General features: G+C 41.9%; 1 protein-coding gene across 1 annotated transcript; it reads left to right on the top strand.

Moving 5' to 3' along the window:
- Window positions 1-16,489: 16,489 nt before the first annotated feature.
- LOC137826012 (putative methyltransferase PMT15) lies at window positions 16,490-27,427 on the top strand. Its single transcript, XM_068631851.2, has 6 exons — window positions 16,490-17,286; window positions 24,686-24,896; window positions 25,008-25,305; window positions 25,875-26,267; window positions 26,586-26,663; window positions 26,913-27,427. Exons 1-6 carry the CDS (start codon window positions 16,618-16,620, stop codon window positions 27,142-27,144), a joined length of 1,881 nt encoding a protein of 626 aa, XP_068487952.1. The 5' UTR covers window positions 16,490-16,617; the 3' UTR covers window positions 27,145-27,427.
- The last annotated feature ends 534 nt before the right edge of the window (window positions 27,428-27,961 follow it).

Below are 27,961 nucleotides of genomic sequence, written 5' to 3' on the forward strand. Positions count from 1 at the left end.
TGCATACGTTGTGGGCTGTTTTCTCCTTTTCTACCCTCTCGTAACTTAGGGCTTCGTCTTCCATCACGTTCGTCCCAACGAACTCCTGTTTGTTTGTTCTCCTTTCTTCGTCCTCAATCGAGTCGTTCTTTGTAACCTTTGTTCATCCCTTTCACTTTCCTTTGCAGTTCCTGCGATGGCTCATACAAAATCCACCGCGAACCCTCCTTCTTCGTCGCGAAACCCTCCACCCCAAGCGCGTAGGGTTGCTCCTGGGGCAAATCCTCCACCAGCGCGTAACCCACCACGAGCATCTGGCGCTTCTTCTTCCCAGGCTGAGAGGCCTGCAACTTCTCACGCCAATCCCGCTCAGGCAACTCCGCCAGTCGCCGAAGGCGCTTCCCTACCTCCAAAAGACTACAAGGAACTCTACCCTTGGGCCACCTCAGCTTTGTTGAAAGAAACCTCTTCAATAAACACGGAGTTGGGCGTGCACCGACTAAGGAAAGGGGACCCATCCGAGCTCACATTCCATAAGGAGCACGACAGCAAAATGGTCGTGCTGCCCTGCCTCCCGGGTGAGCCGATCTGCGCGGACGACAAAGCGAACAACGGCGAGCTGTTCTGCTTCCTCTACGCGACGTTCTTCAAGAAGGTGAAGCTCAGACTTCCCTTCACTCGCTTCGAGAGAGAACTGTTAACCGAGCTCGATATCGCCCCTGCCCAGCTTCATCCCAACAGCTGGGCGTTCGTAAGGGCGTTCCAAATTATGTGCGCACACTTGGGACTATCAACTTCAGTTGACGTTTTCCTCTTCCTGTTTGAAGCTAAGAATCCAGGAGACCGCCTCTGGATTAGCCTGAATGGGATTGCTGGGAGGTCAATCCTCTCAATCTTCCAGCAATCTTACAAAGATTGGAAGGGAAAATTCGTGAAGGTGTGCGCCAACGACCAAGATCCCTCCCTGCTCGACGGCTTCCCCTTGTACTGGGTACACAACGGGAACAAAGACGCCAAAGAAAGCTTTAGGAGGCCCAGAAGTCCCGACACCATGGGCGAGCTAGACAAAGATCTATGCCTTTTCTGGAAGAGTGTAGCAGCCGCCAACATCACCTTCCCCACCTCTTCAATAATCTCCTTCGAGTTCCTCGAGGGCCAACTTGAAGCTCATATAGGTTAGCCTTTACCTCGACACCTAGGTTTTCGTTTTGTGTTGGGACTGATTTCGCATTTCTGTCATCTATCATTGGGCGTCCTGTTTGTTGCGTACTGGTCTTGGTTTTTAATTCATGTGCCACTTGTTTGCATTATTCGTGCATATACTCGTATATTTTTCTTTTGTTTTTGTGCTTACCCATCCATTTTTACCCCGTGCAGACCTCATGTTGGGCAAAGGCAAACTAGCTGAATTGAGGGCGATCGCCCGAACTCACAAGTTGGCGACGGGTTCCTAAACCGTGCCCAACTCAGTGGTGGAGATTGCCGCTGCTCAGGGCAGATCTCCTCCCCAAGGTCCAACTCCTCCAGAGACACTGCCCGCCCCTCAACGAAAAAAGCTTGTCTTGAGGAAGCCGAAAAGAAAAACCCCTCAAGTGGTACAAGAGGATGAGGATGACGAGGCGACTGAGGACGGCCTCGTCACCAAAAGAACAAGGGTGGCACCCTCTTCACCACCCGCTCTACCAACACCAACACCGCCCTCTCCCCCAGCTCCAACATCACCAGTCCAAGCAACACCCTTGGCGATCGCGCTCCCTGTGGTTGAAGGCAGCGAGCCTAACTTCATAGAGAACCCTCCAAGCGCCTCCACGCCGTTCGTATCTGCTGGAGAGGGTCCTCCTTCAACCACCTCTATTGCTGGGGACGCACCAGGTGGAGATGGAGGTGCTCAAAACTCGCCAATACTTATAACCGAATCTCCCACTTCACCACTTCACCACCACGCCAAGAAGCCCCCCTTGCTCTACAAACTCAAGAGGGTGGTGGTGAAAGTCAGCACCAGGCTCCTTCAGCACCTCCACCAACAACAGCTGCAAGCCTTCTCCCCTCCATCGAAGAGGTCTGGGGGCCCTTCACAGCTAAACTAAAGATGATGGCAGAGGATCTCCCCTCGATCATAACGAAGGCTGTGAAGAACTCAAACAAGAGGCTTCAGGACGAGAATTCAGCGCTCCAGGAGGAGAACCGCCTGATAAGGATTGAGGCAGAAAAACTGTCTTGCAACCTGATGATGGCAGAAATCAATCATTCAAGGCTGGAGGACGTCATGAGCGCTGAGCTAAGGGGCGCACGCAAGGAGGCCGTTGATCTGCGCCAGAAACTGCACCTCCTAGCTCAAGAGAAAATCGAGCTGGAGAGTAAGCTGGTTCCCTACCGACTCAAGGTGGCCAACTTGGAGGCATCAATAAAAGCAAATGCGGCCAAGGTGGAAAACCTTGAAAAAAGGTCAATTGATCGGGAGGTCCTCCTCGGAAAGGTCGAGAAGGAGAGGGACGACGCCATGGCTGAGCTCGCCAAGGCTCAAGAGGAAAACAAGGAAACTGCTGCAGAGCTGGCCCAGGCGCGGGACGAAGGCAAAAAAGTTGCTGAAGACCTTGCTCAAGCTCGCGGGGAAACTGAAGAACTGAAGAAATGAGCTGACGAGCTGAAACAACAAACCGAAGAGCTAGAGCAAAGCTCCGCCCAAGTCCTCGTCGCCGGGTTCGACGCCGCCCTGGAGCAAGTCGCTTGCCAGTACCCCGAGCTCGACCTCTCCATGGTGTCGATCTGCAACGAAGTGGTGGATGGGAAGATCGTGCCTTCTGAAGATTAATTGTCTCCCTCCATCACTTTGCTCTTTGAAAGCTTGTTGCTTATCTCTGTTTGTACGAACTTTACTTGTACTTTTTCTTCTTATGTATTTGAACTGACACTGCTTTTATATAACTTCTTCCGCTTTTGCACCTCGTCTTTCTGTTTACTTCGCATTCTTTAACCTTCATCTGCTTTCTTACTTGCTGTATGGTTGATCAACTAACCGGTAGAACTCGCTTTAAACAAATTAACTTAGCGATTCCTCGGGCTTAACCGTTTACTCACTGCTTTAAACTCGAGCAAACTATCAATCTTATATCAATTCATCAACTGTTAACTCAAAGTAAAAACTTGAGCAACTTATTAACCTTCAAGCGATGACATTTAACGTAACTTGCAAACTTAAGGCAATAAGCTACTTACTAGGCAGCAGATTTTAACTTAAACTGGTATCACAATACAGTTTACCTGATCTGCTCGGCAAGGTTAGTCTTTACTCCTGTCATCGCCTGGAATTTTTCTGATCGCCACAGGGTTCTGGTGATGTAAGCTTTCTTTGCCTTCATAACATGGCTATTGTTCCCTCATTTGGGGGGTAGAGGCGCCTTTCGGATCCTTCTCTACCTCCCTGAGTTTCAGAACAATTAGCCGGATAGCGAGGTGTTCTCTTTGAACCTACCTTAGTTGTCCTTTAACTTCTTTCACCCCTCACGCCATACCTGAACTCGTTCAAGACGAGAAGGATTTTATCTGCCTTCACACCGCCCGCAGGCGTGGAAGTCTTTTTTGGTCTTACTAAGTCAATATTGATGTTTCACTTAAAAGGGGGAAAGGCGTTTTCCTTCCTTTTCCGCTGTTTAAGGTCACGAACACACCTGACTTTTCAGTTCATCTTGCCTGAACTCACTCTGAGGTGAGAAGGACTTTTTCTCGCTTGAACTCGCTCGACGGCGAGAAGGACTTTATCTGGTGCCTCAACTTGCCCAGGGTGTACATCTCCTCCCCCTGGATGCACTGAGGACCTTTTCTCTTTCTCGCCTGCGCTCGCTCGACGGCGAGGAGGTCTTGATCTTGCCTGAACTCGCTCGACGGCGAGAAGGACTTTATCTGGTGCCTCAACTTGCCCAGGGTGTACATCTCCTCCCCCCTGGATGCACTGAGGTCTTTTTCTCTTTCTCGCCTGTGCTCGCTCGATGGCGATGAGGTCTTTTACTCTTTCTCGCCTGCACTCGCTCGAGGGCGAGGAGGTCCTTTCTTTTCTCGCCTACACTCGCTCGAGGGCGAGGATGTCTTTTCTCATTGCTGGTGCCTTCGATCGCCGAAAGACGATGAGGACTTTAAAACTTTAACTGATGCCGCCAATCGCCGAAAAGCGATGAGGACTTTAAAACTTTTCTTTAGAAAGCATGCAGGATAACTTAAACTTGCCTTGAATCACGTACGAGTGATAAGGTCTTTTTCTAAAACTCTCAAAACAACAAGCATGCAATCTTAGAAACTTTAAACTTTGAAAACTCTTCTTTATTGGGTGGCCTCATTAAAAACCCTCCTTAGGAAAAAAGAGTGCCCCCTTCAAACTGTTTTAACAGAAAGCTTGCAAATCTATTCATGTTCGTTTTTACTTACAAAGTTTTAACTGTAATATAACTTGAGGTGTGTGGCGTTCCAAGTGCGAGGAATCGCCTCTCCTTCCAATGTCTCTAGGCGGTAGGCGCCATTCCCGAGCGCCTCGGTTATTCTGAACGGTCCTGTCCACTTAGGCGATAACTTGTTTTCCATCTCGTACTGGTGGGCCTTCCTCATCACCAGGTCGCCCTTTTTAAACTGCCTTGGCATCACCTTCGAGTTATATCTTTGTTCAATCTTCCTTTTCACTGCCTCGGCTTTTACTCTCGCCTCCTCCCTGACCTCATCCAGCAAATCCAGATTCAACCTTCTTTCTTCATTCGAGTCTTCTGCTACGAAGTGCTGGAATCTCAGCGAGCTCTCCTGGATTTCCACTGGAATCATTGCATCACATCCATAGACCAAGCTAAACGGGGTCTCGTGGGTTCCTGACTGCTCGGTGGTGTGGTACGCCCAAACTATGCGGGGTACCTCCTCAGCCCACGATCCCTTGGCTTTCTCTAGCCTTCTCTTCAAGCCTCTTAGCAACACCCGATTGACGGACTCTACTTGGCCATTTGTCTGAGGGTGCTCGACGGATGCAAACACCTGCTCAATTCCCACCTCTTCGCACAGCTTCTTCAGTAGGTGACTTGCAAACTGAGTCCCGTTGTCTGACATCAGGCGCTTAGGCACACCAAACCGACACACGATGTTCTTCCATACAAAGCTCTCGATCTTGTGTGCGGTGATCTCGGCTACTGGTTTTGCTTCGATCCACTTGGTGAAGTATTCAATCGCCACCACCAAGTACTTCATCTGCCTGATCGCCAATGGGAAAGGTCCCAGAATGTCAATTCCCCACGTATGAAACGGCCAAGGGCTGTAAATCGACTTTAACTCTTCTGGAGGCGCTTTGTGCCAATCGGCGTGCTGTTGACATTGCTTGCAACACTGTGCATACTTCTTGCAGTCCTCCCTCATTGTTGGCCAGTAGTAACCTGCACGGAGAGTTCTTGCAGCCAGAGCTCGACCCCCGACGTGACTTCCACATATCCCTTCATGGAGCTCGGCCATGATTCTTGTACATTTTTCTCCGTGCACACATTCCAGGAGTGGGTGTGTCAACCCAAATCTGTACAACTCGCCATCAATCATTGTGAACTTGCTGGAATTATTCTTTATCTTTCTAGCCTCCGTCGGATCCACCGGGAAAAGGCCATCTGCCAGGCAGCGCTGATACTGGGTTATCCACGTGTCTGGCTCATGCGTGGCACAGACTTGCGTCATGTTCACCCTCTCCCCCCCGACATGCTCTTATTCTCGGCGACCTCAAGGTCTCATGAGTTAAGGACCTGTGACTCCTCTCTGCTTTCTCCGTCGACTTGCTTATTTGAAGAACCAGGTGGTTTGCCACAAATGCTCCAGGCGTCTTCAAAGTTTCTTGGATCACTGTCCTCTGCCTACCCCCCTTGCCCGAACTGGCGAGCTTAGCTAGCAAGTCTGCTCGGGCATTCTGCTCTCTGGGCACATGCACCACTTCAAACGAGACAAAGGAACTCTTCAACTCCTGCACATACTCCAAGTAAGCCGCCATTTGTGGATCCTTGGCCTGGAACTCGCCTGTTACTTGTCCCGTGACTAATAACGAGTCACTCTTAGCCATCAACACCTTAGCTCCCATCTCCTTGGCAAGCAAGATTCCGGCGATCAACGCCTCATACTTTGCTTGATTGTTGCTGGCTTTGAAGGCAAACCTCAGGGACTGTTCTATCAGCACGTCGTTGGGCCCTTCTAGAATGACTCCAGCACCGCTACCCTGCTGGTTCGACGATTCGTCCACCGAGAGCACCCAACGAAAATTATCCCCTTCAACTCGTGCTGCTTCTAACGAGAGCTCGACCACAAAATCGGCGAAAATCTGCCCCTTAATCGGACCTCGGGGCTCATACTTGATGTCGAACTCCGACAGCTCTTCCGCCCATTTCACCATTCTCCCAGCTACATCAGGCTTCTTCAGGACTTTCTGGATGGGCAAGTCGGTCATCACCAGCACTGTGAAACTGTGAAAATAGTGGCGCAACCTCCTCGCTGAAAATACTACAGCCAGTGCAGCTTTCTCCAAGGCCTGATACCTCACCTCCGGGCCTTGCAACACCTTGCTGACGAAATAAATAGGTTTCTGAGCCTGGTCTTGATCTTGGGCAAGCACCGCACTCACCGCCCTCTCAGTCACAGCAAAATACAACCTGAGAGGTCCCGGCAGGGTGAGCCCTAATCAGCGCCTCACAGAAAGGTCCCGGCAGCACGCCCTTTTTGAAAGCGTATACCAGCATCTCCTCGTCTTTGGCTGGCGAGCGGACCATCTGCGCCTCAAAGTGATTCAAGTAGTCCCTGAGGGACTCTCCCTGGTACTGCCTTATGTCGAACAGGTCATAAGACACCCTAGGTGGCACCTTGTTCACAATGTACTGCTTGACGAAAAGCTTCGAAAAATGCAGGAAATTGGTTATGTGACCTGTAGGCAAGCTCACAAACCATTCCAGCGTTGTTCCCTGGAGCGTGCTCACAAACATCTTGCAGTATACAACATCCGAGCCTCCTGACAGCATCATCTGCGTGTGGAACGTGGTGAGGTGTGCCTCAGGGTCCTCCACGCCGGTGAAAGAAGCCTTCACATGTACCACGCTCGCAGGGATAGGCGTGTCTGTGATCGCCTGAGCAAACGACGCGACCTCTTCAGCGACTGGGCGTCCTCTCTGCTCCTGAAGAGCTTGACGCAACTCCTTGGTCACTTTGCTGAGCTCTTCATTCCTGGCCTGAGAGGCGACCAGGTCCTCATGCATCTTCGCCTGCTCTATGCGCGAGGCCTCCACATTCGCCTGCAGCGCACGCATGATCTCCATCATATGCGCCATGGTCATGGCGCCTTCTGCAGCAACTGGCACAACGGGACTTGAACGGTTGCTTCTCATCTTTCTCATGAAAACTCAGCGAAACGAAATTCAACGAACAAAACCTTCTCCAGCAAACTATCGATCCAGCAATCAATCGGTTAGAAACTTTCAAACTCCCACGAGCTTCCGAAAACGCAGCTGCGACAGCACGCCGATAGATTCGGACATCGAAACCTTCACAGAAACTTGCAACTTCACCACGAAACTACCACTTCTCCAGCAAGCTCCCGATTCACTAACCAGAAACACAATCGAACGGAAAAAGCACCGAACAACCGATTGAAAACTGCGCGTACAGCAAGAAACTCCAAGAATCCGATCGAAAGCTCGAACGAACGGTGGAAAACTTCAAACTACCGATTAAAACCCAAACGAACGGTAGAAAACTCGAAATCACCGAACAAAACTCGAACGAACAGTGGAAAACTTGAATTCACCGAACAAAAACTCGAACGAACGGTGGAAAATGGTTGCACTAGCACACAACCACACAGAAGCTACAGAAACCTCAAGAACTCACGCTGTGGATGGGGACAGGTTTTACACGGCCCCACGGTGGGCGCCTGATGATCCTGCCGGTTGACCAAAACGCAAGAGCCTCGCCTCGTCAAAGGTATCTTCCTCTGGATCGGCTTTGCACCATGCTAGCTTCCGTCCTTCACACCTCGATTCACCTCAAAAACCTGCAAAAGACAGAGTGGCGCCGCTGCGACCGATCGCGCTCCGACGCTCAAGTAAGTGACGGAACCACCAAAACTCTAACAGAGAAAACTAAGAACTCAAGGAACCGTGCAAAAACTCTCTCTGTCACTCAAGTATTCTCCAAGCGTAAAGAAGTGTTCTAAACGCGCGTACCTCAGAAGTTCGTTAGAATCTCTTATATACCTGTGCACTTTCTCTCTCCTGACGGTTGCACATCTGAACACGTGGCTCGCATCCAGCTGTACACGCGTCACCATCTGGAGCGTCCTCTGCTTGAGCGTCACTTCTCACTCTTCAGGCTGTTCGACTAAGTTACCCATGCAAGGAGTAACTCGGTGTATAGCTGCCTTAGAGCGCGATCTCTTCTGTGTGGCGAGTACGGGGTGTCACCATGCACACCTTCCCTATGGTCTCGCCGGCCACCATCATAATCTACTTCACTTGCTGATGTTATGCTCCAAATGTATTAGTTGTAGCATAGGAAAAATGTTGTAACACATAATTTTATAACAATAGTATTAAAAATTTGTGTCCTGTTATTTTTAAAGAGAGAATTATTTAATTATTTTGAAATAAAAAAAATTATTCAATTATTTATTTTATTAAATAGATATTTTTTATTTGATAAATGTATCAAATATTTTAAAAAATCTTTTGAATAGAAAATAAAATATATTTTAATGTAATAAATTGGATTTTTTTTCTTAAAATGTTGTAATTTATTTGAATTTCCTAAAATTCCCATTCTTTTGGAAATGGATAAATTATCAATACAAAGTACGCATTTTACACATTGAAATAAAGAAGAGTAACTCAATTATTTATTTTATTAAATAAATAAATAAATTATTTTTTATTTAGTAAAGATATATAATTTAAATATTGTACACTTTTTGACAAAAAATTGTTATTATAATAATAACTATTGAAATAAATTATATTGATAAATTGTAAAAAATAATAAAAGTAAATATAAAAAGAAATCATTTTTTAAATTTTATTGTGGATAATTTTTTTATTGTGTAGATGTTTTTTTGTTGTGAGTCCTTATTGAAATTTAAAAAAATAAATAAATTAAAAGAAATTGTGTATATTACTAGCGGAAACACTCGTATGTTTGTATATCTTTATTTTTTATTTTTATTATTTATGTTTAATATTAAAATTTGAATAAACAATATTAATATTATTATATAATTTAATGAATATGAATATACATAGAAGATATATAAATTATTTAAGTACACTTACTTATATATTATGAAGGAAACATAGTCAACATAGTAGTTATAGCCATAATCAATCAGATTAAAAACAATCAAGGTAAAGCCAATCACAAATTTTTTACATTCAGAACTTTATAGTAATTGAAAACATGTTCCTTCGCATTGGAACCTTGCGCTTGGGGGTAAGCACGACGTTGATAGGAACGCGCATGGGAAATAATGTCTTGGGGTTCAATGTCTTCATCTTTATATGTTCTTCCTCTTTCTACATTCTTCTAAGTAAAGTTTCTCCCTAATTGAAGATTGTGAATAAGTAATAATAAACATAGAAAAAAAATCAACAAATGAGGAGAAGACGAACTTGTGGGTAGAAGATGAACTTTTTTTTTTTTATCAGCAAAGAATTAAATTAAATTAAGGGGATACAAGAGGGGTATCCCAACCCTTTACACAACCCAGTCCGTGTTTTGGGTCTCCACTAGGCACCTCCAAAACAGGATGGGGTAAAACTGGTACTAAAAGCAGCCTACACCAGTCCCCATTCTACTACTAAACTTGTGTTGGGCTGCTGCAAAACACTAAACAGCAAATACACACCCACCATAACGCCATTACATCCTCCCACCAGGTTGACTACTTACTAAGAGTGACTTGCAGCAACCTCCACACCCTGATGGCTAGTGCTGCCTATCTCAACCTCCAAAACCTGCGAACAGAAATACATCCTGCCAAGTACTTCAACTTTGTAATTGTGTACCCAGAAAGCTCCATCAGGCCACTGTCTAAGGCTTAAACGCCGCTTTCGATCATGACCTCCCAACACTCCTAACAGCAAGTCACCTTTCGACAAATGGGACCCCATCTTCATAGTTGACGTAGCCCAGGCATTGCTTCTATTATATTGCAGCTACACTTGAGCTCGGAACCCCTTCTAAGCTTGTCCCACCCCACAACTTCAGCCAATACTCTTCCTGCACCGCCTTACACCTAACACCCTTAACAACAGAGCTTTCACAACTTATAACAAACGTAAAACACTCCATCTAAGTGGCTTGAGCAATCCTCCACCACGACTATCTTCCAACCAGGACAGTACCTCAGCAGAACTGGCTTGCCACGGGAACTTACCTCCCTACCACCCTCTGTTTCCAGAACCATCTAAGAACCACACCACTTACCACTGTTCTTGACAAAAGATCAGTACACCACCCATTCTTACCACCTCTCCACACCCTAATATGTACATCTTTTAACTCTATAGCCACCAGCACTGGCTCCCACACCCAGCCAAACCTCTTACAAACAAAAGCCGACGCCACCTGCCCTTCCTTCCACCCTTCTCCACCATAATGGACATTAGAACCTCCTACTCCCGAGATAACAACAGACGGAGTCTCCCAACTCCCCACACAGTTTAGCTACTACAAAACCTCCTACTTATAGCTAGACAAGCAAGGGTTTGAATTCAACATCCAATCTGTTAGGGAGTACGAAAACTTATGCCCTTTGTGCTTCAACCAAAGCCACGACCTTAGTTGAGCCTTATATAACACTTCTTCCACATCTACTACACCTTGGTTAAAAAGGACAAAATTTCTATGCTCCCACAAACACCACACTACATCTGCCCACATCCCTTTCCATACTAAGTTTTGCTTATGGTTTGCTTGGAACAGATGGAAACTCTCAAAGTGGACCATAATGTCATTATGTTGTACAAAATCAATTCCAATCCACTTAAAACACAATGTCCATACATTCCAAGCCTGTTCACATTCAATAAAAAGGTGCTGATACGATTCATCCACAGTTCCGCACAACACACATAACTCAGAGTTAAACTGGACGCCTCTCCTGCTTAATGCCAATCTTGTCGGAATTCTGCCCCTAAGCACCCTCCAAGCCGTGATCAACACATTGGGGAACGTCTTGACCTTCCACAATTTCTTAAACACCTCTACTTGGGGACCCCTTTCAGAGTCCACTAAGCACTCATAAGCCGACCTTACTGTGTAGCACCCAGACTCTCCGCAACTCCACACCTGAACATCGTTCACATCCTTTATAACACAAGCATTGGCAATATAGAGGCGAAGATCAGATTCCAGCAGTGTTTCCCACTCAAACCTTACTCTTCTCCAACTTAAAGTCCAATGCCACGTCGAACCTACCCACACTCCAACCTCCTCCACCTTCTGACCTTGGTTCAGCGAGAGAGAAAACAACCTTGGGAAAAGGGTTTTTAGATTCGAGTTCCCAACCCACACGTCCTCCCAGAACCTAATTTTGTCGCCCCCCCCCCCCCTAGTTTCCACTCAACATGATCTTGGAACCACCCTTCTCCTCGCCCTTCCTTGCAAACCTTCACCAAATCTCTCCACCACCATGATTGGTATTTCTCCCGAAGTTGTACGCAGTTATTTCCCAATCCATACTTCGAGTCCAACACCTCTTTCCACCTTCCTCGCTCTTCTGAGATACAACGCCACTTCCACTTAGCTAATAAGGCGTAATTGAACTTTCTGATGTCTCTGATCCCCAACCCACCTTCCTCTCGCTTCTTACACAAGTCCTTCCAGCTGATCCAAGAGATCGACCTCCTCTCCTTACCCCACCCCCACAGAAACCTCCTTTGGATTCTGGTTATGCACTTGCACACCTCCTCCGGTGCTTTAAAGAGAGACAGGTAATACAACGGTATGGCAGACAAAACAGATTTGACTAAGCATAATCTACCTGCCATCGACAAGAACCTCCCTTTCGACACACTCAACCTGGATTTTAATTTATTCAGGACAGGGTCCCAAAACTTTTTCTTCCTCGGGTTACCCCCTACCTCAAGACCCAAATAGTTAAAGGGTACACTCATCTGATCACAGTTTAACGTCTTCATATAGCAGACCATGTTACTTTTTAGAACGTTTATACTTGCTAGCTTTGACTTATGAAAGTTAATCTTCAGTCCTGAGGCTGGCTCAAATCCCCTGAGAATGGCCTTTAGGGTAACCACATTTGAAAAGATATCCTGACATAAGAACAGGGTATCATCAGCAAACTGGAGCATACCCAATTCAACCTCGTTCCTACCGATTCTTAGGCCAGAAAGGAGGTTAACCTTCAGCGCTTGCCTTACTAACCCAGCAAGACCTTCGGCTACCACAATGAACAAGAATGGGGCTAGAGGATCCCTTTGTCTAAGCCCCCTGGTCGGCTTGAATTCCTCTGTGGGGCTCCCGTTCACAAGCACAGATACAGTTGCATTCTCAAGGCAACCTTGGATCCACTTAATCCAATTCCTATGAAACCCCAACCTGTTAAGCATATAATAGAGAAACTCCCATCTGACGGAGTCATAAGCTTTTTCGAAGTCTACCTTTAGACACAACCCTGAATTCCTTCCCCTCCTTAAGTCCTCTAGCACCTCATTAGCCATCAGAACACTATCCAGGATCCCTCTATCCTTGAGAAAAGCCAATTGGCACTCATCAATAATGGCTGGGAGCACTTTCTTCAGCCTTCCTGCTAGCACTTTTGAAATGATTTTATACATAGCACCTACTAGGGATATAGGTCTATATTGCTCAAGATTGGTTGGCGTGATCAAGTATCCCCTTACCTGCATCAGATCACTCGAAAATCCTACTAATACACCATCAAATTGCTCCAACTCTTCAATAGGGATACCCAAACCCACAAAGGCATCCCAAAACAGGACATCTGCCAAACTGCCCTGATCTAATAATAGCTTGAACACCTTTCTGCTTCTCATGATTATGGAGATAACAACCAGGTCGTTGTCATGAGGGAAAACATCCCTAGAATCTTCCTCTGTAAAATTTAGTGACGACACCCTCTCCTGACTCTCACTAAGACACATCATCGCCCGTGCATATCTTTTACGATTAGCACTGGACACACCCCCATATGAAAATCCTTCTACTATGATGTGTAACTCTCCCATCGTGGCTTGCTCATGTCCTCCCTTTTCACCCTGTAGATAACCTCTTGGAGACCGAACTTCTTTCCCAACCTCCAACCCATCCTTCTCCTGATGTCCAACATCTCTAGCTTTGAAAATTTCCAACAATCCTTGCTTGATGAATGCGTCGATTTGCTTGGCCAGTCACACACCGTTTTGTATCATGTCCATACGCTTTATGGAAATGAAACCACGCCTTCCGATGCGGTCCATGAGTTTATCTATTATGATCGGAAAATATAACAATTTTGCAGTATTGACATCTTTGACAATGTCCTTCTGCAACACCTTCAACTTTAGGGGAGACCAATCATGATCACGTCGACCTTCTATCCATTCACCTTGTCACCTATCATTTGCACGGAAACCGCTGTAAGGACCTACTGGTCGCCTATCCTTTAAAAGGGCCCTCTGTTTTCAGTACTCCTTACTCCTACATTCACACCTTCATCTTTTTTTCTCCTCCTCTCTCTTTTTAATTGTAAATTATTCTGCTTTAATATGTGTAGCAACTCTAATTTTAACAACAACCATGTCTCGTGGTCTTCTCTCAATCAAAGATTCACCAAACGATCTTGCCCGTAAACCTCTAATAAAAGCTTCCACAAACATTCTCTCATTTGGCTGCGGAATCTGCACCATTACCTCACTAAAACGACATAAAAATTGTTTTATAGACTCCTTCATTGCTTGCTTAACCTCAAAAAGATTAGCAAATTCTAAAGGTTTTGCTTTACTTACCGCAAAATGAGAAATGAACAACTTAGTGAAAACCTCCAACAACGTTATCGACCCTTCAAACAAATTGTTGAACCAATCCAGAGTCGTCCCAACCAACATGCGTGAAAACATCTTGCACATGATTGCATCCATCCCTCCACAAGCATTCTGAACATTTTTAGGTGGGCGTTGGGATCTTGTCTTCCTACAAATGTTTCCATCTTAGGAAAAACATATCCCGCCAGAATTGGTTCCCTCAAAATTTCCTCTGAGAAAGGTTGAAAGTCGCGTTCTACCTCCCCTTCTCCTTGTTGACCTAGAAGTTTCTGATTAATTTGTTATTGGAGTTCCTCTTTCCTCGCTCGAAATTGATCTCGATCTCTCAACGATTGTTCCAACATCTCTCTAGATTGGGTGCTTTCTCTTCTAAACTCCTCCTGGGCTCTCCTAAATTCCTCCACTCGTTCTTCATTTTGCTTCCTCATGGACTCTACCATTTCTTGTAACACTTGTGTTTCCTCTGGTACCGCTCCATTATTGTCCTCCTCAACCGTCACTCTTCGTGTTGCCCTCATTTTTTCAAACTCTTATGGCACAAGAATGTTTTACCTGCCCCACGGTGGACGCCAAATGTTCTAGCCAAGAGGTATGCCTCTCAAACTAGAGCATCAAGTTAAACTAGGAATAGTGGTTTCTAGCTTCCAATTGTTTGTCCTTTTCCATTGGTCTCCCTTATCTCTTATACTAAGTCCCCAACCTTTGGTCTTCTTTCCAGCTCTTCTTTCATCATTATTCTCTATCCCGCATATCCAGCCAATTACCATTGTTAACGTCAATGTTCTTTAAAAGCAGTAAAAAGAGATCCTCACCATTAATTTGATAGATTGGCCGCCGAGCCGTTTCGCCCAATTGGCCAGATCGACCCATAACCTCACAGAAACAAAACCAAAAAAAATAGAAAAGATGAGGATGAGAGTACGTGTCTACAGAAAAGAAAAAAGAATAGAGAAAAGAAGAAAAGTGAGAATGGAAGTGTGTGTCTCCAAAAGGAAAAGGATGGGAGAGAAGGGAGTGAGGCTTTAGATACATTAATATTGTAACTAATTAGTCTGAGGGTAATTTATAGAGAGAGAAGTGGGAATAGATTTTGATAGAGAGGGAAGTGAGAAGTTTTTGATAGAGAATAAAGTGGGAAGTTGTTGAGGAACTTACCTTTGGTTTTCAGATTATAGAATTAAAAATAAGAGTGAATACAAAAAAAAATGACAGGAATGTCCAAGATAACAATAAAATGACAAAATGTCTCTTATATATTTCTAAAATAATAATATAAGGATAAAATGGGAAAGTAAATGTGTACACCAAAAAGTAGTTAAGAGGAGAATCCCCTTTATTTATAGGTATAAATAATAATATTAATAATAACATAATAAAAATAATAACCTGATCACTAGATTGCATTGGTCCAATAATTATAGATTTTCTCATGTAGTCAGTGAACCTAGTTTGATTCTCTCATGTAACAAAATGTGAATATTAACTTTAATAATTTTAAAAATATTAAAATAAGGGTATATGCCATATTATGAACCAATAGGAATTTCTAAAACTATACAATAGGAAATTTGAAGTTAAAAGTACTTAAAATGTGTATATTTTGAACAACATGATGGGCCTAATAATGACATCAAGTTTACTTTAGATTATCTAAATAAGGTGGATTATACAAACAAACCATTTATTTTAACACATTAAGAAAGACATACTTTACATCAATGATACATTTAATGACAAGTGGTCAATGGTCTTGGAGAGGAGAAGCATGCACGTAAGTCATGATAACAACTTTCTATCTATGCATGAGACATCGTCTTTCTCATCAAGAACACTTCTTGTCGATGTTGACAACAAAGTGGATGACATACATGTTATTACGGTGATCGTGATAAAGAGATATAGGAAAACATAACTTCCTAATAAGTGTGTCTGGATTACTATAATTTTTATACTTTTATTATCAAATATTTGTGAAATGACTTAATGAAATTATTACTTTTTAATGATTATGATAGACTTCAGAAAGTGAAAAGAACGGATTGACTCTAGAGAAAATATATAAACATAAGATTATTTCTAACTTACATTTATGATAAATACATAATCACATGCGTGAATGTTTCATGTCTTTCATGATAATCTTCACTATCGAAAAGATGAAAACAATGAGAAAATGTTGTTATAAGTTTTGGAATATTAGACAAGTAACTAAGTGAACCATTTGTGTTGAGACATCCTCCCTAATCAACATCAGTATAATAAATAAGATAAAAAAATTGATGAGATATTAAGATGTGAGAAGTCTAGGGTGCTTGTAAACTTGTTTTAGAGATTCATATGATCTGTTTTTGGATCATGCATGTATAAACATACGTGTGTAGTTTCTCTTCCATTATGCTCTCAAAAGTGCCCATGAAGACGTATAACACCGCTGCCCATGACGACGTATAACACCGCCTGCACATGAAGACGCATGACACCGCCTGCCCATGAAGGCGTATAACACCGCGATATAACAACAGCAACACCCTTCGCAACAAACGCCAACACAAACCCTTCACTTTTTCTTTCACTTTCTTTCTCATTCATCACTCAAACAATGGCCAACTGGGCAACCCTAGTTCAGAACTCCGCTTCCAAGAAGCAAAACAGACAACTCAGAAGAAGACTCTACCTTTTCACCCTCATCAGCTTCCTCTGCACCCTTTTCTACCTCTTCGACCTCTGGAACCCCTCTTCGCCCTCACTAGCCACCATTTCAGCCGTCACACCCGACCCAACTTCCAATTTCCTATTCACCATTTTCAATTCAACTTTGGGTTTTTCATCCACCCATTTCTCTCCCGAACCGGAGGAGGCGAGTGAGTTCCACGCGCCTCCGTGTGATGCCACGCTGGCGGAGTACACTCCCTGCGAGGACGTGAACCGCTCGCTCAAGTTCCCCCGCGAGGACCTGATATACCGCGAGCGGCACTGCCCCGTGGAGGCGGAGGTGCTACGGTGCCGAATTCCGGCGCCTTTCGGCTACAGCGTGCCTCTGCGGTGGCCGGAGAGCCGCGACGTCGCGTGGTTCGCGAACGTGCCGCACAAGGAGCTGACCGTGGAGATGAAGAACCAAAAGTGGGTCCGGTTCGAGGGTGACCGGTTCAGGTTTCCAGGGGGTGGGACCATGTTTCCACGTGGCGCAAGCGCATACATCGATGATATCGGAAAACTGATTAATCTAAAAGATGGGTCCATCCGAACCGCCATAGACACTGGCTGTGGGGTACGTGCTTTCTTGAACCGGTTCGGTTTTAGGAGTTTCATTCTTTCAGACAACCTGTTTTCTTGTTTAATTTTACACAAAAATGTCTTTTCAGATCTAATTTTCGATTAAAAATGCTCTATATTTTCATAAAATGCTTTTTTTTTAAGGGATGGAATATTTTATTTGAGAGATCATGTGGGTGAAAGAAAAAAAGAAAAAGACAGAAAATTAATAAAAAATTAAACCCCGCAAATTCTGATTGGACATCTTCTTCCAACTTTTTAAAACATATTTTTAATATTTTATTCGTTTGACTTTTTTTTAAACCTTTAATATTTTATATTTTTTATATTTGTGAATGTCTATCGAAAATAAATTTGATATTGTAATTTGACGGATGCTCTTCTTGGGCCTCCGATGAGAGATGAAGGTCCACCTGAAAATGACTATTTGATTCTTAAGTTAGTAGGGACATAAAGATAATAAGCTTTTAAATGTACTAGATAAGTTAAAATATGATAAGATTGTACTTCCTACAAAGTAAGTATTTATAGATTAATCAGGTAGTATAATCTGAGTGGACCATTATGAGTTTTTTGGATTAGTCATATAACAACTATTCATTGTTCCATAAATAGTCGCTCATAATTTAAGACTCATTGACTAGATTGTTTTACTCCTGATGGTCATTGATGACAATAAATGTTTGATTAAGGAATGTATACATTCAACCAAGCTCTTTGATATTTTTGACCTTATGACCGATAGGTACACAAGCTCCCCAACTCGGAGACTAAAGTGATCATCGGGCGAAGAGAAGGCGAAGGGTGAGCGAGCTAATGAATTACTCTATCCATGCCCTCGTGAGCTCGGTGATGAGGGAACCAAGCAAGTCGTTCCCGCTTTAATTATTTATTTTAAAAATAAGAAAATGGGGATTAAACACTTTTCTCTTTAGGCAGAATTTTCTCTCTTGATAGCGCATCATTGTTATGATAGTTGCTATCACGTCACCTTAATTTCCCCATATTCCAAAACCTTCTTTTGATATCTTTCAAAAAAAAAAAAAGTTGTTTCGCATTTTTGTCTTTCCCGCTTCCTTGCTTCGTTTGCATTTTCTAGAACGCAAGGCATTCTGCGACCATCGTCTTCATCTTATTCATCAAGATTCGAGCTTTTTGCTTCTAGGTATGCTCCCATGACTTCCTTCTTTGTACCTTCTGCTTCCACTAGTAACTCTTCTTCTTCCTTTTACATTCCTGACCCAATAGATAGTGGGTCTTTGACTTTGTTTAGTCAGACTTTATTCAACCGTTCGGAGGGAGTTTCCATTTCTATTCAACCTCCCCCCACCTCCATCGTCGCGAGGAGCCCTGCAAAGGGGGAGTCCTCCAATATGTAGCCAACCCTAGTGAGGCTCCCAAGAAATGTAGGGATAGGTTTCTCAATGTGCTGGGTTTCTGATGAGGTACACGCGTACCCCTCTGAGTTCATCTCCCAGCAACTTGTGGAGGAGTTGATCAGCACCCACAACCTGAGTATTGAGAAAGCGAAAAGGTACATTAGGGCAAAAGCTTGCAATGCTGAAGATGGGATTTATTTAGGCCCTTTGCATGATGGTTCGATATTCTACTAACTTCTTCACAGAGCTAGCGGTCACCTTTCCATTAACTCCTTTCGAGAGTGGAATGTTGTTGGTGATGAACGTCGCTCCCAACCAATTTCATCCTAACAGTTGGGCATTTTTTAAAGTGTTCTAGTTGTTGTACGGATATCAGCACATACAGCTTACTATAAATAAGTTCATGTATTTCTACCAAATGAAGCACGATCCCGAGGTTGGTTGGGTGTCCCTAAATGGTGTCCAACACGGTTCCCTCTTTAACGTTTACTCATCTTCCTTTAAGGGTTTTAAGAACCGATTTTTCAAGGTTTGTATCCATCAAGATCCTCGGAAGAGGATCTTTTATCATGTTAGAGACCTTGCAAGTTCAAGTTCAAGTTCAAGTTTGAGTATCTTCTAACCGAAGAGGAAAAGCTGGACATAACACTTATGAAGGGTGTCTCATGACCTATTAACAGACGAGCTTTATTGAGGGTGCCTTTGGCCGAGGATCCTTCTACGACCATTAAGGGTAAGAGTTGAGTCTTTTAGGATTTTCCCCGTTTTTTGTGCGTGTCTTAAGTCTTATATTTAAAATTTGTTAATAAAAAAATAATATAAAGAAGAGATTTCAATAGGATAGTTAAAAAATTAATCATCTTCATTAAAATATTTTGTAGCAAAACTTTGATAAGATATTCTTATATATTTACATACATATATAGGAAGAAAAATAGATGCAAAGAAAAACTTTAACTATTTTTAATCAAACCTTCTAAAAACCCTCATTCTTGAATTTATATTTGTATCTTAATTAAATGAATTGAAACCAGGATAAAATTTTAATTTTTCAGCAGTAGAAATGATTTTTTTTATAATTAATGAAATTTTAACTTTTGAAAAAAAAATATTTTTCTTATGCGGACTGACCCTTAGGCCCACGAGTTACCTCTTATACAGGGCGGGTAAGTCAACCCGACCGCATTTTAGGGGCCAAACAGGGGGCGAGCCTTTACAGGGCGGGCTAGACCACATTGCCACCCCTAGTAGCTAGCTATCGTGAACACGACAAAGAAGGAGGCTTAAGAGGATTTTGGGCGCCTACAGGCCAAGGTAGGGGAGCTTAAAGTATGGAAAAAGGGGCTCAAGACTGCCAATGTTGATCTCGTGGAGTCTTCTCTGCTTGGATATAACGAAAGCTTTAAGAAAGCCATGCACCAAGCCCTTTTTTTTAGCACTAATGTCAACCCTAAGAATTTTGACTTGGACAAGGACGTTGTAGATGGTCAACTTATTGTTGACTAATTTTGAACAATTTCTCTATTTATATGGGCTATGTTTCTTACGTTCAATCCTATCTTCTCTGTTTGATGTCATTGTATCTTGCTCTTGTCCGAGCTTAGTTTTTGGGCATGCCCTGCTTTTTGTTTAAGCAGTTTTAGAGCCCTTCATGTGGCCAAGCATGTTCTGTTTTTAATCGAAACTTGGGTTAACAAGAGATCAAATTAGAAATTTATTTTGCTTCCAAATATAGAAAAATATAGATACAATCAACTTTCAGGATTAAATCAAAATAATAAAATGACAACTCATCAAGGAAATTTTTTCACTTATGCTCACAGGTAAATGTTTCTCTCTATTTTCACTGAATAATAACAAATTACAGTTGCTTTTCATTTCATCTTCATATCACAAACATATTAGAAACATGAATCTTGAAGTCTTTTACAGGGTTATAATGAGGTTGGGCTTCCAAAAGTATTGGTTTTTCATATAACAAAGTGCACATCTTAAAGAAGAAGAACATACCTACAATCCAATTATAGTACATATGTGTTATCTAATCACCATTTTCTTTTGAGTTCAAACTTTTCCCCATTTTCTTTTTACTTATTCATGATTTCAACATGATTTTTTTTTCTTTCTCTTTTTTTTCATCAATATGAATAAATTTCTCCCATTTCCAACTTATTTGTGCTTTCAACAATTAGAACCAACCATTCCATTTTGTTTATATATTGCATCTATGCTCTCCTGCCTTAAACATGACAATGGGTAGGAACATATATCATTAAAGATTTAGGGTACAATAAGAACAAAAATTCTTGAATCAAAGGGGATATATAAAAAATAAATTCTAATAAGATAAAAGTTGGTTGTATGGTCTTGGGTTCTTAATTAACACAAATGCCTCAATCATCTTTATGCTCTTTTATGATGTAACAAAAAATAAAAAGTAAGCAACCCCAACTGTCAATTCATCAGTAAAACTCTCAAAATTGTTTAAGGTTCACAAACTCACTTGTTTTTACTGGTCTCATTCCTTATCGTTTTATCATTCTCTATTCTAATCAATCATCCTGTTCAATTTTCATGTATCACAATATCAACTACATTTGAATAAGGAATGAGACCCTAAACCATATCATCCACATATACCTCCATGATGTTCTCAATTAGCTCCCCAAAGACTCGGTCCATGAGTTACTAGTAGGTTGCCCCCACATTCTTCAAGCTTAAGGTTTATCGCAGTCCTTCTCTCATCTCCCAACTTTCTCTTCCTCTACCTGAGGCAGAATGGAGAGCTTATGACAGATGAAGTCAGGGTTTATCCCATGTATATTCGAGGGACTCCACGCGATGAGATCAACATTGTTTTTTAGGACCCTTTCGACCTCTTTCCTCTGGTAAGGGCTTAATAGATGGCTGACCTTAGTGCACTAGCCTGTGTTGACCCCTAACTACATCTCGGACATGGGTTCGTCGAAATTTGGACGATTTTCATCAAATTTCACCCTAGGGTCAAGGTCAATATTTCAAATCTTTGAGTGTTGGAGGATCACCCCTAATACCTTATCTGGTAAGTTTGCATTTCCCAACTCCTCTGTGTGGCATACTTTGGGGGCTTTACCTTTGTCTTGGTCAGCGGGCTCCTCACTTCTCTTCGGGTAGATCAGGTTTAGGCTTGTCCTATACTTGTCTAGTCTTGATACTAAATACAGGACAACCTTTAGGTTTTGGGCGTAGCACTCTCGGGCCACCTTGGGTTTCGCTTAACAGTTGTTATGTTCCCGTGCTCGTCTAGGAACTTCATGGCCATATTAGGTGTCAACACCACCGCCACCAACTGGTTCAAAGTCCTTTTTCCAATGATAATTTTGTAGGAAGTGTCGATGTCAACCATTATGTATTGAATCGTTAAGGACATGTGTGCATCCCTCGTGCCAAAGGTGGTAAAGAGGTCACCCCTCTTGTGAACTCTTCCTCCTGCGAAACCGAGCAAGGGACCAAGGTAGGCATGTATCTGTTCTTCGAAGATATCCAATTTCTTGAATACCGACCAGAATAGTACGTCGGCCCAGCTTCCCTAGTCAATCAGAATTCGCCTAACCCTCCAATTTGTCACAATGTTCGTGATTACCACAAAATATTTTTTCTTAGGGTCCCAAAAGGATCAATCTTCTTTTGTAAAGAGGATATTGGGCAGGGCACGCGGTGGAGAAGGTTGACAAAGTTGACACTCCTGATATGTCTTCTCCTTGCTGAGCTGGTAAGGCCACCACTGGCAAAATCGCAGGCGATAGTGTTGATCTCCCCTCGCCAATGCTAACTCCAGGTCTCTCCCAGTTTTCTGGTTCCCGTTAGGACTCCCCCATCTCATGTTGTGTGTTTCTTGCCCTGCTTATTTTTGAGGTATTAGCTCGGCACGAGCTTCTTGCTTTATTGTCGCACCCTCAATCTGATCTCCCCCTACCACGATCTCAATTTGACCCTCTATCTCGGTTGCTCTCAATCTGGTGGATGAAGCGGTTCTAGGCTCCGGAGTGTGGGTACGGGATGTAAACCTCTCCTGATGAGTGGAGATCTTAAGGGAGCCTTGTCGGGACTTCGCCCTATGGCCCCAATAGTCTAGACCATCCTTAGTGCGGTTATTGTCTTTGCGGGCAATTTGGTCTTGCAATGCCAACAACTCTATCTTGTGCTCTTTCAGGGATGCCATGTCCTGCTCCATTTTTTCCTACATTTGACCCAGAGCGTCCTTCACTTTTTTTTTCTGTAAGTTCTCCTTGCTTCTTTGGAGGAGAGCTTCGAGCTGTTGATTCGTGTTATTGTGTGGGGAATCCATATTAATAATGTGTGTTTAATCGCTATGGTGGTCCAGGGAAAGGTTTTGTCAGGGTCTCATGGTGGGCACGAAATGTTCCTATCGAAAATGAACTCGGGAGTGCAATTCAACGAAAATTTGATGTTCCTCAGTGAATGAGCTTTCAGCTCAGTACAAGAAAATCATGAAATAGAAACTAATTTTTAGGAACAAAAAATAATTAGTTGTTATAGTAACTAAATTAGAGACTATGTTAGAGACTAAAAAAAATTGGTTTCTAAATTAGTTTCTATTATTGTTAAATGGTTTCTAAATTGGTATCAAATTAGCAACCAAGATTTTTGCTACCAAATTTAGAATCTAAATAATTGGTAGTTAAAACTTTGGTAGCTAATTAGCTACCAATTTAAAAACTATTTAACAATAATAGAAACTAATTTAGAAACCAAATTTTGTTTAGTCTCTAAAATAGTCTCTAATTTAGTCACTATATCAAGTAATTATTTTTGGTTTCTACAAATTGGTTTCTATTTCATGATTTTCTTGTAGTGAGTGATCTCCGATGAGAGGGAGAAATCCACCTGAAAATGACTTTTCGATGCTTAAGTCAGTAGGAGCCACAAAGATAGTATGTTTTTAACCATGTGAGAGGTATGAGTATTCTAAGATAAGATAAGATTGTATTCCTGGATAGTGAGTATTTATAAATTATTCAGGTGGTATCCTTTGAGTGGACCGTTATGAGTCCTTTGGATTAGCCATATAACGGCTATTCATTGTTCCATAAATATCCGCTCATCATTTAAGGATCATTGATTAGGTCATTGTACTCATGATGGTCATTGATGGCAATAAAGGTTCGGTTAAGGGATGTATACAGTCACCCAAACTCTTTGCCATTTCCGACCCTATGGCCGACAAGTACACCATGTATCTAGGGCATGATTGTGATTGAGTTTGATGTCTTATCTTCAAGGTGTGATGAAATTTTCTTTGGAAACATATAATCTAAAGGAACCAACATAAGTAGATGAGAATGGAAGTTAATAGATAAGCATTTGAGTGATGTGAAAATTGGAGCTATGAATTTATTCAGTTGTGGAGGGAGGAAAGTGAAATGGGAACCACATAGAACTAGTTTGCAAAACATTCTACGTAATTCTTCAGATCGAAGTAAAGTGTCGTCTTGGCTAAGAAAAAGTATTACGCACTTGGTTATTTCTTCTTGTCTTAATCATTTGTTGGATTGAATTACCGAATGTGTTTTTCAATTCAATTGGTGCTAATCATTTTGATAATATTCTTGGAATTTATGTTGTTCGTTGAAGAATTAGTGGAAAGGACAATCTTGATTATGGAGTTAGATGTTGATCCCTAACCAAAAATCACAATTATACTTCCCTCGCCTGATTTTACAACTTACAAAATCAAACTTCATTATTAGAAGAAGACATTTTGTTGGACCCCTCCAGCTTATTTCTCATGGTTTTCAAACATGTTCCATTTGGGCCATTATATTGGTAATCACACACACATATATTAGCATCATTTTTTGGTACATTTGGAATGCTTTTCTATTAAAAATTTGAAACACATTACAGACCTACCACTATTAACATGTTTAATTACACCAGAAGAAGAACCTTGATTTTGTATGTGACAAATTGTACACTTGGCCTAATTTAATGATTTGTTTATACCATTATCAGGTTGCAAGTTGGGGAGCATATCTTCTGTCACGTGACATTTTAGCAGTGTCATTTGCACCAAGAGATACACATGAAGCTCAAGTTCAATTTGCTCTTGAACGAGGGGTTCCTGCATTGATTGGAGTTCTTGCCTCAATTAGGCTTCCTTACCCTTCAAGGGCCTTTGACATGGCCCACTGCTCACGTTGCCTCATTCCCTGGGGCAAGAATGGTGCATATACATACATGCCTCAAAACTTGTGTGAATATATTTTGTGCACATTTTTAGGAAGCTATTTTGTGTGGACTAATTTTGTTTGTGGTTTGCAATGGTGATTGGCAGAGGGAATTTATTTGACAGAAGTTGATCGAGTGCTGCGTCCTGGTGGTTACTGGATTCTTTCAGGGCCACCAATAAACTGGGAGAGCCACTCGAAAGGTTGGGAGAGGACTCGTCAGAGTCTCAAAGAGGAACAGGATACAATTGAGAAAGTGGCAAAAAGCCTATGCTGGAAAAAATTAGTGCAAAAGGGTGACCTTGCCATATGGCAGAAGCCCACCAATCATATACATTGCAAAATAACAAGAAGAGTCTTCGAGAATAGACCCTTTTGTGCGGCAAAGGATCCAGACACAGCATGGTAACGGCAGTACCAATCTTAAGATGGCTAAAATTCTTATCTTTTACCATTAACAGATACCATAATCAAAATTCATCATTTTAAATGTATATAAGTGGTGGCAGATTTAGGATGAGAATAGACCCTTATGGCTGACAATTGAGGGACCTAAAATACATCTAAGAAGAAGATATTTCTCAGCTGATGAAAGATTGACTTCCAATCACTGTCACTGTTAGTTCAGTGTGCTATTGATTTTGCTTTTGAGCCTACAACTTTTTCATCTTCTCTTTTGTAAGGATAAAAAGCATATTATGCTTGCTGCCAATGAAAGTTTAGTAGTGATACCAAAACCACTTGGATGATAAAGCTTTCAAAGTGACTAGTCAGTAGTCAATGCAACCATAATCTAGCCACCCATGCTCGTGTTACTTTTTCCATCTTGTTTGTTTCTCACTCTGTTTCTTTAGCTTCCTGAATCTAGTTGATCAGCCCAAAAGAGAAGATTTTGTCTGGTCCCCTAATGTTAAATATTTTATTTACATGCTTTATGCACCCTTTTCACTTTTAACCTTTTTTTTCGTTGTCAGGTACACAAAAATGGAGAAGTGCTTGACACCACTGCCAGAGGTGAATAACGTGAGTGAAGTTAGTGGCGGTGAATTGTCAAATTGGCCTGACAGATTGACGTCAGTGCCACCAAGGATTAGTAGTGGAAGCTTGAAGGGAATTACTGTTGACATGTTTAAAGAAAACACAGAGTTATGGAAGAAGAGAGTAGCATACTACAAGACCCTGGACTATCAGCTAGCAGAACGTGGCAGATACCGTAATCTGCTTGATATGAATGCTTACTTGGGAGGCTTTGCAGCTGCACTGATTGATGATCCTGTGTGGGTCATGAACACTGTCCCTGTCGAGGCTGAGCTCAACACACTTGGTTCCATTTATGAACGTGGATTGATTGGAACCTACCAAAACTGGTATGCCTTTCTTCCATTTGCTAAACGGTAAATTACTTGATGGACTCATTCTAGGAAAAGAAGAACATAGTTGGGTCGAAAGTTGCTTTCTGATTGAGTGATTAGATTAGAACCATATCTCACTTTATCAATTTTAAATTTATTTATTATGGATAGTTACAAGTGGGATTTATATAACCAGCTTAATTTCTGTTTATCTCTGCTAAATGCTTAAACACAACTCAAGTGCTGCTACTTTTGTTCAATCTATTACCATCAATGATTTAGAATTGATAGGGAAGTTGAGGTTTATTACTAATTAACTACTTTTGTTCACAGGTGTGAAGCTATGTCCACATACCCAAGAACTTATGACTTCATACACGGTGACTCAGTTTTTAGTCTTTACCAAAACAGGTAATTGTCAATTTGGTCAAAGTGAAAAGTATTACAGGGACAGCATCTTCTGGTTTCAATGTCAATTTTGAGAATTGACAAACAATGATTCGATACTTTTAAAGTTGACTAAGTACTATTTCAACAGTTGATTCAATGACTTGAAAACTGCTTCAATAGTGGTTGAATAATTTTAAAATTGAGCAAGAAATTATTTGAACATTGATATATTGTATTAAATAATTGTGTTATAAAACTACTTTGTCACAGGTGTAAAATGGAGGACATTCTTCTTGAGATGGATAGAATTTTGCGGCCAAAAGGCAGTGTGATCCTGCGTGATGATGTGGATGTGTTGTTGAAGGTGAAGAATTTTGCAGATGCAATGCAATGGGATTCCAGAATTGCAGACCATGAAAAGGGGCCTCACCAGAGAGAAAAGATATTTGTTGCTGTTAAGCAATACTGGACTGCTCTACCCCCTCAACAAAAATCAACATAGAAAGCTCTAAATTCATCTTCTTTCTGGCTCAAGATATGTGTTCTTTTTCAGAATTCTAATATTTTCCAACCCTCGCTTCTTTGGGTGGTGCAAAGTCAATTTTTTCTTTATAGCAATCATCATTTCTTATGTGTTAAAAGCCCGTTTTAAGTTACCACTGGGCCTGGCCCATTTTTTCCTTTTCTGTTATTCATGCCAACTGTTTTAGGCATTGCCTATCATATATACATGTACATCCCTTTTTACTATTTGAATTATAATTATAATATGAATACATTTTATGCTTTTTCTCAGAGCTTCTTCTTCTCTTTACGCGCACTCTACTCTTTCTTTCTTTTTTCTTCATTCAGTTATCTTTGCGTATAGGGTTCAAAACTATTTTTTGCTTCTTGTATATAAAGTTACACCATTGTCATTGTCATACATCTTGTTTCCCCAAACTTCAATATGTTGTGTCTTTCTTATTTTCTCTTCTCACACATTCATCTTTTCCTTTTTTTCCTCTTTCTCGTTTTCTTTGTGCATGTTGATTTTTCTTTCTTTTTTTTCTCTTTTGCAGATAATGGATGATGATGATGTTTCCCCATTCACTCAATCGAAATAACCTACGAGCAGTTTTTTTGTATTTGCATCAAAGCAAAAAATCCCGCAGCATTTCTGGTTTCTCTAATTCTTGCTTGATTCAATCAACTACCACTTTTGGAGTCGTTCAATCATCAATGAACACATGATGATCATAGTATTCTCAAAAGCATGAAAATTTACAATCCTAACCCTAATTATATCAAGAGTCACAACTACATGTGAAATGACACAA

Source organism: Phaseolus vulgaris, chromosome 8 (genome assembly GCF_051622355.1).
Source record: "Phaseolus vulgaris cultivar YP4 chromosome 8, ASM5162235v1, whole genome shotgun sequence".
Lineage (NCBI taxonomy): Eukaryota > Viridiplantae > Streptophyta > Magnoliopsida > Fabales > Fabaceae > Phaseolus > Phaseolus vulgaris.